Source organism: Ctenopharyngodon idella, chromosome 22 (assembly GCF_019924925.1).
Source record: "Ctenopharyngodon idella isolate HZGC_01 chromosome 22, HZGC01, whole genome shotgun sequence".
NCBI lineage: Eukaryota > Metazoa > Chordata > Actinopteri > Cypriniformes > Xenocyprididae > Ctenopharyngodon > Ctenopharyngodon idella.
The window spans coordinates 15,870,260-15,884,960 of NC_067241.1; the positions used below are offsets into that span (position 1 = coordinate 15,870,260).

The 14,701-nt window shown below is 40.4% G+C and overlaps 1 protein-coding gene across 3 annotated transcripts; it reads left to right on the forward strand.

Annotated features, from left to right (window-relative positions):
- Window positions 1-176: 176 nt before the first annotated feature.
- On the forward strand, window positions 177-14,186 carry LOC127504530 (neuromedin-K receptor). 3 transcript variants are annotated; one of them, XM_051879264.1, is made up of 6 exons: window positions 177-623; window positions 3,614-3,802; window positions 3,880-4,030; window positions 4,664-4,860; window positions 12,543-12,675; window positions 12,928-13,180. In XM_051879264.1, the coding sequence occupies exons 1-6, from the start codon at window positions 262-264 to the stop codon at window positions 12,988-12,990; spliced, it is 1,095 nt and encodes a 364-aa protein (XP_051735224.1). In that variant the 5' UTR covers window positions 177-261; the 3' UTR covers window positions 12,991-13,180. The 3 variants fall into 3 exon arrangements, 2 of the variants coding, with proteins under 2 accessions (XP_051735224.1, XP_051735223.1); XR_007927398.1 differs by having other exon boundaries at window positions 178-623; window positions 12,574-12,675; window positions 12,928-13,069; XM_051879263.1 differs by lacking the exon at window positions 12,543-12,675 and having other exon boundaries at window positions 182-623; window positions 12,928-14,186.
- The last annotated feature ends 515 nt before the right edge of the window (window positions 14,187-14,701 follow it).

Sequence of the window (14,701 nt, forward strand, 5' to 3'; positions counted from 1 at the left end):
CAAAAGAGGGAGGAAAAACCTTGAGTTTGAATGCTGAAAGAAAATATGAAACACTAAAAGCATGAAAGTAGACTAAAGAGATGCGAATCATGTAATAAAGACACACTAAGTGTAATTATACTGATTTTTTTCTGTCTCCGCCCCTGGGAGGCTGTTCTCACACACACACACAGCTCCTCTAGTGTACTGACAGGCAGACACACACACACACACACACAGACAGACAGACAGACAGACAGACAGGTGTCTTCTGAGAGAATCATGTCCTCATCAAGAAACTCCTCAAACTTCACCCATACCAACAGGTTCGCGCAGCCTCCATGGCGCGTCGCGCTCTGGGCGCTCGCGTACGCGCTGGTTATGCTGGTGGCCGTGACGGGAAACCTGGTCGTCATCTGGATCATCGTTGCGCACAAGAGGATGAGAACCGTCACCAACTACTTTCTGCTCAACCTCGCGGTGTCTGACGTGTGCGTGGCCGCGCTCAACACGCTGGTGAACTTCGTGTACGGCGTGCACGGGAACTGGTACTTCAGCAGCGCGTACTGCCGCTTCCACAACTTCTACCCGGTGGCCGCGGTGTTCGCGAGCATCTACTCCATGAGCGCCATCGCCTTAGACAGGTGACACACACACACTGACTCAGCTTATTAATAGTCACATTAAGAATTTTCCATCTTCAGTACTTAGGATGTTCTGCATCTCTCGCTCTCACAGACTCACATCATGTTAATGTAATATGAATTCTCTCTCTCTCTCTGTGTACAGGTTTGGTTATTCTTGTGAGGGTCAAATGTGCTCACTTATATAGTGAAATATTATGACAACAGGCTAGTGAGGAGATTTGTCTGGTCCTCACTAGTTTAAAAGGCATATAAATCAGCCAAAACATGTTTGTATTTAAATCTAGTGTTTTGCACACGTTTCAGTGATGGATAAATTTTGCGGTTGGGCTTGAGTTAGGCCATAGAAAACATCATTAACCTGGTATAAAATCAGTGTAAGTCTATGCAATGTCCTCACTAAACTGATACCATTTAAAGGGATCATGAACTGCCTTGTTTTATTGTTTTATAATGTTTCCTGGGGTGCACTTAATCTTAGTATGCTTTTTACATCAAAAATTGTCATAATTTAGAAATAAAAGGCATTTTTCCTCCCTGATTTTAGCCTCTGATTTGAACGCTCTGTTTTAAGGGGCGTGTCTTCTGTGAGACTTCAGTGTAAACGCCCACTGCTGTGATTGGCTGACATCTTTGCATATGAAATAGCCAAGTATTACTCTCTCTTTTAGCACATTTTTACTATTACAGCTCTCAAGGTTAACTAATCGTGAAAAGAGTTGCATTATATTTAGATTGTGGCATGAAAGGTTGCAGTGATGAACACTGTAGTCGATCACAGACATGTTGAGCTCATGAAAGCAGTGATCTCGTCACTGTATCTCAATTTCTGCACACTAACGAATGCTTGTATCTTCAATAACAGTGCAAACACGATATAATTAAGAGATTCGTTGAATAAAACGGGAGTTTTGGCGCGAGTCCAGAACTCAGTCACTGATAAACTCGTGCTGTTTGATTGACAGCTCCAGCGATTGTAAAGGGAGCGTTCTTTGATCGCTTTCTATATATAATTTAATCACAGTTTAAATAACAGATTATTTTCATCCTACTAAGAGAAACAATGTGAAGTTGAGCGTTTAGTCACTGGTTTGATTTACTGACACATAGACAAAGATCATCTGACTGTACATGAATCATTAATATCAGATCAGGCATTAGAATTAACACAGTTACTGACATGTTGTCGCATTACTGTCGAGTTCATATCGTAAAAGTCTGTTTGCAAAGCCTGCGCCGAAATGTGATTGATTTACCAAAGAATCCACAGTGAAATGTACCGAATACAAATAAATAAAGCTCAACTGAGACATTCACATTGTTGAAAATAAATAACCATATTCCTGCATTAGGATCCTCTGAAAGGTAATGTTATTTTAGTCCTGTATCGCTCTTCTCTCCTCCTCATCTCACTAACACACCAGTGGGCGGGGCTAATGCTGCAATTATGAAGTAGGCGTTGATTTCTTCTGTGGAGGCGGAGCTTCACCTCTCCATAGACACATTCCAGGATCAGTTGTTCTCTGGGTCTGGTGTCAATAAAAGCTTTTATTGGACTAACAAGGAAGTTTTCAGTTCTGAAACTTACAGGATATTCTTATAGTACAATGACCTCTTATATATCAAAAGCTCAAGGAAAAGTTGATTTCTCAATTCATGACCCCTTTAAAGCTCATTCCAGCATGGCAGAATTATACTCCTGCTGGTTTTATACAATAAGTGTCGTTTAGCTCATCATGAAGTCTAACCCTAACTGCAATAATAATCGTGAAAGGTGAATTACTTCCTAGCTGTTCATAAGTGAATTATATCACTGCTGTCATCAGATTCATGAGCCTCTAGGTGCAGAAATCTTGTATGAGGATAAGGCGGTCGCAATGGAAGCTAGTTTCTGCCATGGAATAAACAATAAAAAATGTATTTCTTGTAATTTAGAGTTTATATTTTGCGAGAAATAAAGTCAGAATTTTGAGATAAAAAGTTGCAATTGTGAGGTAAAAAATCAGATGCAATTACCTATTATATACTATTATGATAGATATTGTGTTTTGGCACAAATGGAATCCCGTGTAGTCCGACTGTTACCCGTGTGAGTTTTAGCATGAGTTAACAGTCACATCACATCACATCTGCTCATCTGTATGAGCTTCCATTTGTGCCAATAAAGAGTCAACTGCTTTATAACACAGTCCATGTCGACAGTCATTATCTACTTGTTCAGATGTTGTGATGTGTAGGTTCTTTGTCTTGTCGTTTATGGAAGGCTGGCTTTAATGTGTACGGATGTTGTTACGTCTAAACAGTAAACATGTAAATTTGTGTACATGCGACTTCACGTTCTAACACACAAGAGTTTTATTGTGAAAATAACGGTTGTATGTGCCAGCGAAATAACTATAGAAAATGAGGCCATTAATTTAGCTTATGTATCATAAACTGCTTTAAGCTACATAACAAATAAACAAGGGCCCAGTTTCACAGACAGGGCTTAAATTAAGCCAGGATTATACCTTAGTTTAATTAGGACATTTAAGTGGCTTTTATAAATGTGCTTTAAAAAAACATTACTGGTGAGAATCTTGAGAGAAAACTGATATTTCAGTGTCAATATGTATCGAAAAATCGATATTTTTGACAACACTACATTGCACTTAGTTTATTATTTCAGATACCTTTTTAAAAGGCTACAATTGAAAAATTTATATATTATAAAATTCAACCTGCTAAAGTGGCCTGTAGGAGTGACTGCATTACACACCACTGCTGAAATACATCTGTATTCGACGGGTTTGCGGGTGTTAATGTCAGTCCCTGTTAACAAGTATGGAATGACTGTAGATGTGGACAAATGTAAAGTACAAGGCAGTCAACTCCTGTGTGATTACGATTACTCGCACAAATCCTAGTGTAAGGAAATTGAACTTAATTAGTATGTACAGATGAATCTTACACATCCAGGTCACTTCCTGTGTCACTTCCTCTCTGATCAGGTACATGGCGATCATCCACCCGATGAAGCCCCGCCTCTCAGCGACGGTCACCAAAGCTGTGATCGCATGTGTGTGGATTCTGGCCGCATTTCTGGCCTTTCCACTCTGCTTTTACTCCGTAACGGAAGTGAAGCAGCACAGGACGCTCTGCTATGTGGCCTGGCCGCGGCGCAACGACGACGCCTTCATGTGAGAGACGTTCAATAAGTGTGTCAGACACTTCCTCTCGCTGCCAGCTCTTTATACGTGTGTGTGTGTGTTGACAGATATCACGTGATCGTGGCGGTGCTGGTATATCTCCTGCCTCTGGCACTGATGGCCGTCACCTACACCAGGGTGGGACTCGTGCTGTGGGGCGGTGGATTCCCCGGACACTCCTCGGAAAACTTACAGGATCATCTGCAGGCCAAGAGAAAGGTGCTTGGCACACAGAAAGACACAGATGTCTTTAGTTTAATGCTGTTTAAACAGAGAGTGTTTGTTCTAGTCTTTCGTTTGGTGTCACAGACGTCAGATGAGTTTTCGGGCAGTCTTGAGGGGTAACCAGCTAAACTTTTACTAAGGTTTTTTGTAGTTTAGCTTTTACAGTAACAAGCTAAATTGTCCAACAAGTAACATTGTAGCATGATGTGTTACATCAGTGTTTGTATGTCATTATTGTGCACATGTGATCTCCTGAACCATATGAGCGTTTGATAAATGAACTGGTTCCTAAAATCAATCATTTGAGTCTCTGTAGGTGAAATATGAAGTTAATACAGCAGTTCTTCACTATGTTTTTTTTAATAATTAGTTATTTTTATTATTTATTATTATTTATTTTTTGTACTTGAACTTGAATGTAGTTAGCCGTCTTGTGCTAGTAGACTGTAGTGTAAATGAACTAGTTTTTCTAGGCTGTGGTTTAACTGTTTTTTAGCTACAGTATCTCTTCTGCTCTAGATGTTTTTCTAAATAGTTTTTAGAGGAATGAACCTGCAGACGGCCACACAAGCGTGTGTAAGTGTTTTCTCACTTTGATGACCAAGGTTGTTGTAATGTTGTGTGTAGGTTGTGAAGATGATGGTGATCGTGGTAGTAACATTTGCCATCTGCTGGCTCCCATATCATGTGTATTTCATCGCGACGAGCTTCAACTGGAAGCTGACAAAATTCCAGTCGATCCAGCAGGTGTATCTGTCGATCCTGTGGCTCTCCATGAGCTCCTCCATGTACAACCCCATCATCTACTGCTGCCTCAACAGCAGGTATCTGCCAAATACATGCAGCTCTTCAACACATGCACACATTTAACAATGCACAGTGGCAAGAAAAAGTATGTGAACCTTTTGGAATTTTATGGTTTTCTGAATAAATTTGTCATAAAATGTGATCTGATCTTCAAGTCAAGGGTATTAACAAACATAATGTGTCTAAAAGTAATTACACAAAACAATTCTGATCTTTCATGTCTTCATTGAACACACTCATTCAACATTCAAAATGGCAGTGGAAAAAGTATGTGAACCCTTGAGTTAATGACCTCAAAAAAGCTAATTGGAGTCAGGTTTTAGCACACCTGGAGTCTCGTTAAGATAATACGTTTGGAGGTGTGAACTACAGCTACTTTGACTGATAAAAACTCCTCAAACTTTTGGAGTTTGCTCTGCACAAGAAGAACACGCTTATGTGAGCCATGCCTCGCCAAAAAGAGCTTTCAGAGGAGCTACGATCAAGAATTGTTGCTTTACATAAAGCTGGAAAGGGTTACAAAGTTATTTCAAAGACTTTAGAAATTCACCAGTCTACAGTTAGGCAAACAGTCTACAAATGGAGACACTTTGGGACTGTTGCTACTCTACCAAGAAGTGGGCGCCCAGTCAAAATGACACCAAGAGCACAATGAAGACTCATCAATGAGGTAAAGAAACAACCCCGAATGACAGCCAAAGATTTGAAGGCATCATTGGAACTTGCTAACATCTCTGTTCATGAGTCTACAATACGTAAAACATTGAACAAGCAGGGTATCCACGGCAGGACACCACGAAGGAAGCCACTGCTTACTAAAAAGAACATTGCTGCACGCCTGAAGTTTGCAAAAGAGCACATTGACACTCCACAGCGGTATTGGCAAAATGTTTTGTGGGCTGATGAAACTAAGATTGAACTATTTGGAAAAAACACACAGCACTACATTTGGCGTAGAAAGGGCACGGCATATCATCATAAAAAAAACATCATCCCAACTGTAAAGTATGGTGGAGGAAACATCATGATTTGGGCCTGCTTTGCTGCATCAGGGCCTGGCCAGCTTGCATTCATTGAGGGGAAGATGAATTCCCAAGTATATCAGACAATTCTTCAGGATAATGTGAAAATGTCTGTACGTCAGCTGAAACTGTGTAGAAGGTGGGTGATGCAACAGGACAACGACCCAAAACACCGGAGCAAGTCTACAACAGAATGGCTTCAGAAAAACAAAATCCGCCTTTTGGAGTGGCCAAGTCAGAGCCCAGACCTCAACCCAATAGAGATGCTATGGATTGACTTGAAGAGGGCCATACATATGAGACGTCCAAAGAATATGACAGAGCTAAAGCAGTTCTGCCAGGAAGAATGGGCTAAAATTCCTCTTCAACGATGTGCAGGTCTGATCCACAGCTACAGGAAGCGCCTGGTTGAGGTTATTGCTGCCAAGGGGGGGTCAACCAGTTATTAATTCTAAGGGTTCACTTACTTTTTCTACTGCCACTTTGAATGTTGAATGAGTGTGTTCAAAAAAGACATGAAAGATCAGAATTTTTTTGTGTAATTATTTTTAGACAGATTATGTTTGTCAATACCCTTGACTTAGATGAAAATCAGATCACATTTTATGACAAATTTATTCAGAAAACCATGAAATTCCAAAAGGTTCACATACTTTTTCTTGCCACTGTATTTTAGATCAATCAGTGAACCGCAGTATATGTATTGTCGTTTTTCCCCGGTTCACTGATTGAGCGATTACATGAGACACGATTAATTTCAGTAAGTTGTACTGTATCTTTCAACATTCCTTCTGATGTTCAGTCATTATTTGTCCAGCCACATATTTGGTGCTGTAACTAGTAGCAAAGAGCAAGAGATGATCGGGTCACGAGCCTCTACAGCGATCTGTCACCACACATTAAAGAGACACATTTATTGACTGAATGTTCTTAATTAACTTAAATCTAAAATATAGAACTCAAATGCCAGATTTTTTCCTCCACAAACGGCACACTGTGACTCATGAGCGCGTGCGTCACATTTGCTCTCACAAAATATTCAAGAACATAAAAAGCACATCTGGTAACAGTTGCAATAATAATAACACAGCAGAAATATGAGCAGAGGTTCGTAACTCACTACCTTGAAATGTTGAAGACAAATTCCCAGCTAAAAAAAATATGTTCTAAAATGTTCTGCTAAAGTTCAGGTTTGCTAACACCATGCTATCTCCCAAGGGTAGCATGTACAGAGTGAAAAGCAACGGTCCTAGTACTGAGCCTTGCGGTACTCCACACTGAACTTGTGATCGGTATGACATCTCTTCGTTTACTACTACAAACTGATAACGGTCAAATATGAATGATTTGAACCATGCCAATGCAATTCCACTAATGCCAACATAATTTTCCAGTCTATTCAAAATCATGTTGTGGTCAATAGTATCAAAGTACCAGTAACACTAATAGAGAGAGACAACCATAATCGGATGATAAGAGCAATTAATTGGTAACTCTAATGAGAGCAGTCTCAGTACTATGGTACGGTCTAAATCCTGACTGGAAATCCTCGCAGATACCATTTCTTTCTAAAAAGGAATGTAGTTGTAAGAATACTGCCTTCTTCTAGTATTTTTGACAGAAAAGGGAGATCCAAGACCGGTCTGTAATTAACTAGTTCTCTAGGATCAAGTTACGTTTTTTAATAAGAGGTTTAATACCTAATGGTTTTTTATTTGGTTTTCTCGCTAATAGTATCAATCTTGCAAGTAAAGAAGTTCATAAAGTCATTACTGCTGTGGTGTCTAAAGTTGAAGCTTCATTTCTCATTAATTTAGCCACTGTATCAAATAAATACTTAGGGTTGTGTTTGTTCTCTTCTATGAAAGTTGAAAAATAAGCAGATCTAGCAGTTTTTAAGGCCTTTCTGTATGCAATAATGCTTTCTTTCCACGAAATGTGAAAAACCTCTAGTTTTGGTTACTTGCTGTGCTCCATTTTTCTGGCTGCTCTCTTAAGGGCCCGAGTGTGCTGGTTGTACCATGGCGTTGGACTATTCTCCTTAATATTTTTTAAGAGCAAAGGAGCAACTGTGTCTAATGTGCTGGAAAAGAGAAGGTCAATAGTTTCTGTTGCAACATCAAGTTCTTCTAAGCTTTCTGGTATGCTGAGGAGATGAAACTGATCAGGAAGATTATTTATAAAGTAATCTTTAGTGGTAGAAGTGATAGTTCTACCATATTTGTAACAGGGAGTTGGTTTTGCAGCTGTGCCTAAATGGAGTATACACAAGACTAAATAATAATCTGAGATGTCATTACTCTGCTGCAGAATTATTAATATTGATTCCATGTGACAATATTAGACCTAAAGTATGATTATGACAATGAGTGGGTCCTGACACGTGTAACTCCAGTAGAGTTTAGAATGTCTGTAAATGCCAATCCCAATGCTTCTTTTCATTATCTACATGGATATTAAAATCACCAACAATTAGGACTTTATCCACAGCCAGTACTAACTCTGATAGAAAACCAGCAAATTCTTTGACAATCTCTGTATGGTGCCCTGTATATAGTAGCAAGTACAAATGTCAAACAGGATGTATCATTTACACTAGATAGTGTAACATAAAGCACCAAACTAGACTTCTGAGTAATACTGGAAATATTACTATAAATTACAGCAACACCTCCCACTTTGGAATGCTTCCTGCTTAGCTACTGTTTGGATGTTCTTGCTTATTGCTCCGTGCTTTGCTCTATTGCTTTTATATTTTATCTCCTCAATTTAACTTTAGCAAATCAGTACAGTGCTCAAACGACAAAGCTTGGCACCAACACTAAAACTAAAAACTTTTGTGACTGGAAGATTACTACAAAAAAAAAAGGGGGGAATTTTTATCCAACCAACCTCCCACTGACAACAGCCATTAGCTTACATTCTGGAGAAGAGAAAACACAGCTGCCTGCAGTAAGGATAAGAAAGAAAATGCCTCTTCTGGTTCAAGAATCTACTTGCTGCACAAACTGCCACAGACTTCTACAAAGAATTGCAGTTTTTTGCGGGACTACCAAACCAGACGGAACACAAAGCAGAGCTTCGTCATGGACCCCCTCAGCATACAGCTGGTGAGTCCAATGAATCTAGTGCTCCTCAACAGGCCATACTGAGTGTAGAGAAACAAGCCAAAACTGATCAACACACTAATCGATGGCACAAACAGGGAGTGAGATCCAAAGGCACTTGAGACATCAGATTGTCACGAGTATCACATAATGCCGCAGTAGCATCCTCTACCCCAAACACTGGTTTCCTACCACCGCCTATACATCTGGAGAACAGATTTGAAGTATTAACGAATGTGGGTGAGGAATCCCTAGACATAATGAAAGTAGGTGAGGAATCCTCAAACGTGATCGGACACAGATCGAATCAGCCAGCAGCTAACACTGATGCTAACTAGGGCTGTGACGGTGGCAATTTTTTACTACCGCAGTGGGAAATCACTAACAACCGCCGGTGTTGCGGTGGTGGAGGTGGTGGGGGGGTTGGTTGGTTTTTATATATATATATATATATATATATATATATATATATCTCAGAGGTTGCGTTAGACTTTTGCACCGTCATAATCAATTATTACCCGTCATTTTAATTTTTATATTTTAATGATAAGACATTTAATAGCTTCTGATTTCGTCCACATTTTCACTTTTTATTCATGAGCTTACAGGATAAGTAAATAGGCCTAGGCTATGCATTTATTTATATTATGAAAAGAAAGTTGAACAAAGACTGCGTCACTTTTCAGTTTTCATCTTGAACACTTGTCACGGATCGTGAGTGAACGCGATCATCCTTTCCTCTTTACAGAACGAAATAAAAATGAATGAAAATCAGAAAATATGTTGAAAGACACAGTAGCTTACCGAAATCGTCAGTTCAGTCAGTGTTGCAAACAATGTCACATAACATTATACCTCAGAAAAGCCATTCGTTGACCATAAAGTTTATAGTCAGCAAGAATAATAACAAAACGAACCATTTAAAACAAACGAACTGGATTAGAAACTTAATTATGCAAGTATAAGTATTATAACTTTATTATTATAAAATGGACTTAAACTGGGTGCTCGCCTGTGTGTAATCAAATGCATCATTTTATTCTAGAGACTGAACTCGCGCTCTGCAGACACACTGGAGCGCACTCACCACCAACTGGACAGGGGTGGGAATTACATTTACAAGCTACATCAGCCTCAGTAATCTGTCAAAATGACGGACGGGCTTCAGATTTTTTCCGTCACTGCTAAAAAAAATTTTCGGTTAACGTGACCTCTTAGATACATATATATATATATATATATATATATATATATATATATATACGTCACACTACCGCTGGTGACACCACCACTGCGGTGGCGTGGTTTTAATGCTGACCGTCACAGCCCTAATGCTAACTGCCGCTCAAGGTCAAGCAGACAGCGGTACTCAGCTCAGAGAGCAGCCGAGCCCAGGACTCTGATAGTGGGTGACTCCATAATCAGAAACATTAGCAGCAGGACTACAACTAGCAACAGTTTCTGATGTAAACAGGGAACTTCATAGCATCCTGATGAAACATAGGACTGCAAATCAACTTATCATTCATGTGGGGAATAATGTTTTTTGGAAAGAGCAGTCAGAACTTAAAAGGGATTTCAGTGAACTTTTTGAAATGCTTAGAAGACTGAAAGTTCTGCCGTTCCTCAGTGGACCACTCCCAGCAAGAGGAACACGGTTTTCATGGTTGCTTGGGCTTAACATATGGCTGCAAAAAAGCCTGCAACATAAAGTGACTGAACTTCAATCTTTTCTGGAGTCAGTGACATATGTTTACACAGGATGGCCTCCACCCAAACAAACTGGGTGGAAGAGTGCTAAAGGACAATATCTACTTCTCCCTCCATCAACCTTCAGCAGTGTGTGCCAATCCACTCAACCTGAATGGCACACACACACTTGGACAGAGTACGAATGACCACAGGACTTCACTTCAGCACCTAAATGGACATGCGGTTGACACATCCCACAAGTACAATGATAACACCGTGAAGCCACAACAACCACTGCTCACAAACACAATCCGACTGAGCCCGGCCCACAGAGCTCACTGCAGATAGACTGTGACGTATTAGAACTGCTCCAAGATTCAGTACCCAAGGACGACTTTTTGGAAAACTGCCAGGGAAGCCAGGACAACATACTACAGCCTCCGGTAACACCAGAGCAACAGCCCCTCTCACCGGACATGTTATTTCTCTCTCCATCATCACTTCTAGTCAACCACTTAATAACCACAAACAACCTGGAATTTATGTTTCTAAATGAAACGTGGCTAGTACAGCTGCAGTGCAACAGTCCTCCATGAAACATACTTTTATGAGTGTCTGCAGAGCTGTTAGGAGAGGTGGAGGTGTAGCTGCTCTTTTTAAAGATGTCTATCGATGCAAGCAAGTGTCATTTGGTGATTATTTGGCTTTCGAATATCTGGGTATTGTTAAAAGGTGCTCCACGCATTCTGCTTATCATTATTTACAGGCCTCCAAAATACTCTCCAGCCTTTGTTGAGGACTTTACAGAACTGTTATCAACAATTTCCTCAGAGTTTGACTGTTTTGCTATTGCTGGGGATGTTAATGTTCACATTGATAATGCAGAAATCAGTATGGCAAAAGAAATCATAACTGTTTTAAATACTTTTGTACATGGACCCAACACACAATCGTGGACACAGTAGACAGCTAGACAGACCTTCTTCTCAAATATTATAAACAGCAACTTAAACAACACCCGCACTCTTTTTGCTACTGTAGATAGACTAACAAACCCTCCAAGTCAAATTCCCAGTGAAATGCTCTCAGACAGCAAATGCAGTGAGTTTGCATCCTCCTTCTCTGAGAAAATCAATAATATCAGAAAAGCGATCAGCACATCCTTGAGTTGCGCTGGGGTCAGACAGATCAGAACACAACCTCAGAAAGTAGTTACTATGGACCTTAAAACATCAAGCTCCACCCTTGACACGCTTCCCACATCTTTTTTCAAAAGTGTGTTTAACTGTTTAGAAGCAGATCACCTAGAAGTGGTAAATGCCTCACTTCTTTCTGGGACTTTTCCAAACTCCCTGCAAACTGCAGTTGTTAAGCCCCTCCTGAAAAAGAGCTAGATAACACCATATTGAGCAACTACAGACCAATCTCAAATCTTCCTTTCATAGGCAAGATCGTTGAAAAAGTTGTTTTCAATCAGCTGAACAAATTCTTAAGCTCGAATGGACACCATTTCCAATCTGGTTTCTGACCGCATCACAGCACAGAGACAGCGCTCATAAAGATAATAAATGGTATTCGCCTAAACACTGTAAAATATCAGTCCTGGTACTACTCGACCTCAGTGCTGCATTTGACACTGTCGATCAAAGAATACTTCTTGACAGGCTGGAAAATTGGGTCTGGCTTTCTGGGATGGTCCTCAAATGGTTCAGGTCATACTTAGAAAGGAGAGGTTATTATGTGAGTATCGGGGTGACCATAAGTCTGAGTGGACATCCATGACATGCGGAGTCCCTCAAGGCTCAGTTCTTGGACTGCTCCTATTCAACCTGTATATGCTGCCACTGAGCCAAATAATGAGAAAAAAACATTTTGCAGAAGGTGTCGTAATAACTCCTCCATATTGAAGGGTAGGAGGTCACCAGGAAGCTGGGAGTTGCTACTAATGTGTCTCGCGAACCGAAGCTCTCTGACTCTGCCATTCAGACAGGGGCGCCCCGAATTTATTCAGGTAGTCAGGCATAATATTTTTTATTTCTTATGCATATGTTGTGATTATTTTATGATTATTTTCATTCTTTTTCTGTGTAAAGCACTTTGAATTTCCATTGTATATAAAATGTGCTATATAAATAAACTTGCCTTGCCCTTGCCTTTCAGACAAGGCTCATTTATACAGAGTTTCCAATTTGTTAAACAATGGTGGTAATTCCAACATGACACAAACGCAGGTTTTACCCGCATGGTTTTGTTTCTGCCACAGGTTCCGCGCCGGCTTCAAGCGGGTGTTTCGCTGGTGTCCCTTCATTTATGTGTCGGACTCTGATGAGATGGAACTCCAGACCACCCGATTCCAGCCAAACCGCCAGAGCAGCCTGTACACGGTCTCACGTGTGGAGTCCGACACCAACGCCAACCCCGCCAGACGCAAGAGCTCCAGCACCAGCCACCGCAGCACCAGCCAATCACGACCCTCTGCCCGGCTGTCACTCAATGGTGGTCTCCATGGACACCCTACGAACGCCGCCGGTAATGAACTCAGCTCAGAGTAGCTCGCAAAACACTAAGCTGCAGAAATGACAGGAAATTCACCTTCAGGAGCTGCTGAATGCCAGCCTCAGTCCACCAGCTTCACTTTGACCTCTCTTTCAATTCCAACATATTTAAAAATAACTCACCACACATATGAAAATGAACACTTCTGAGGACATACACACCGGTCTGTTGACGAAGATTTGTTAACAGGTTACACTGTGTCCTAACCAGACACATCACAATAAGATTCCAGCGACAAGAAGTTTATCTGTCCACACCAGACGCGACTACAAGATGCCACAAAATCAATCGCAAATCACAGCCAATCATAAGAGCATGTGGGCGGAGTCTCTCTGCAGGCCCACTACACTCGCAACCTAATCAATCCAAAATCGCTGCACGCACTGCACTCACTACCAAATGGATAAGCACAAAATCAAATTCATAAATATCACACCATTTTAACATTATTAAAAAAACGTACTGAGTTACTGAAACAATCTTTGTCATAGAATACACTTACTTGTTCACAGCATTATTGTTTCCATTCATTTATTTTCAAGATATGAGGTGATTATCCATTGTCTCTTTCAGTACAGCTGTAAATGATATTCAAACTCATATTAGACACTTTTAACATTAATTAAAGCACATAATCAGTACCTGAGATTATCATTGTCATAGTTTGTGTTAACATGGAAAAGGCAGCAGTATTCAGATGACAGCTACTTTATCACATTTCGAGTTCTTCGCTCATATTGAGCACAGCATGCGTGTTCTCTCACTCTGTCCACATGCGACCAGTCGAGTTTATTGTACACACTGTATGACTGTTTTTCACACATCCGATCACACACATCAATCATATACACATATTGCATGTTTTTTTTGTAGATTTGTGTAAGTCTGTCTCATCAGCCGTGTGTCTATAACCAGCAGTATAATAATAATAATAAAAATAATAATAAAGTCTTGTGCTTTACCGCATGTATCGTCATCTTTGTGTTGTTAATAACAGTATCGTTTGTTATGTGCTGTAATTCACAGTTACTGACAGTGACAATTATATGTGATTTTGTGAGAGAACTGTGATTTCTTCAGCTTGATTCATTGATTTGTTCGTTCACTCGTTCCTTCACGTGTGGATGTAATGACTGTGTGTCTCTGATCAGGAAAGTCAAACTAAAATGCAGCAGATGAATGTTGTGGCGTTAGTCCAGATGAGACGAGCGCTGCTGACACACAGATGCTGTACAGACAACAATAACAGTGTGTGTGTGTGTGTGTGTGTGTGTGTGTGTTTGTGAAAGTGTGTCTGTGAGACACCAGTCATTGTTGTCAAGACAGTAACAGAACGTTTCTAAGCAGATCCAACATGAAACAATCTCTTGGTTTCATTAATTATTGTGATTCTACTTCAGTCTAATTTCCTGCATGTCAAACGTGTTTGTGTGTGTGTGTGTGTGTGTGTGTGTGAGAGATGTTCGTGATGGTGACAAGAC

Bases quoted from the DNA above. Each gene is read 5' to 3' on its own strand.
- LOC127504530 (XM_051879263.1), top strand. From the start codon at position 262: ATGTCCTCATCAAGAAACTCCTCAAACTTCACCCATACCAACAGGTTC. The intron at 4,031-4,663 runs GTGCTTGGCACA...TGTTGTGTGTAG, and splicing joins ATCTGCAGGCCAAGAGAAAG to GTTGTGAAGATGATGGTGAT. The intron at 4,861-12,927 runs GTATCTGCCAAA...TTTCTGCCACAG, and splicing joins TACTGCTGCCTCAACAGCAG to GTTCCGCGCCGGCTTCAAGC.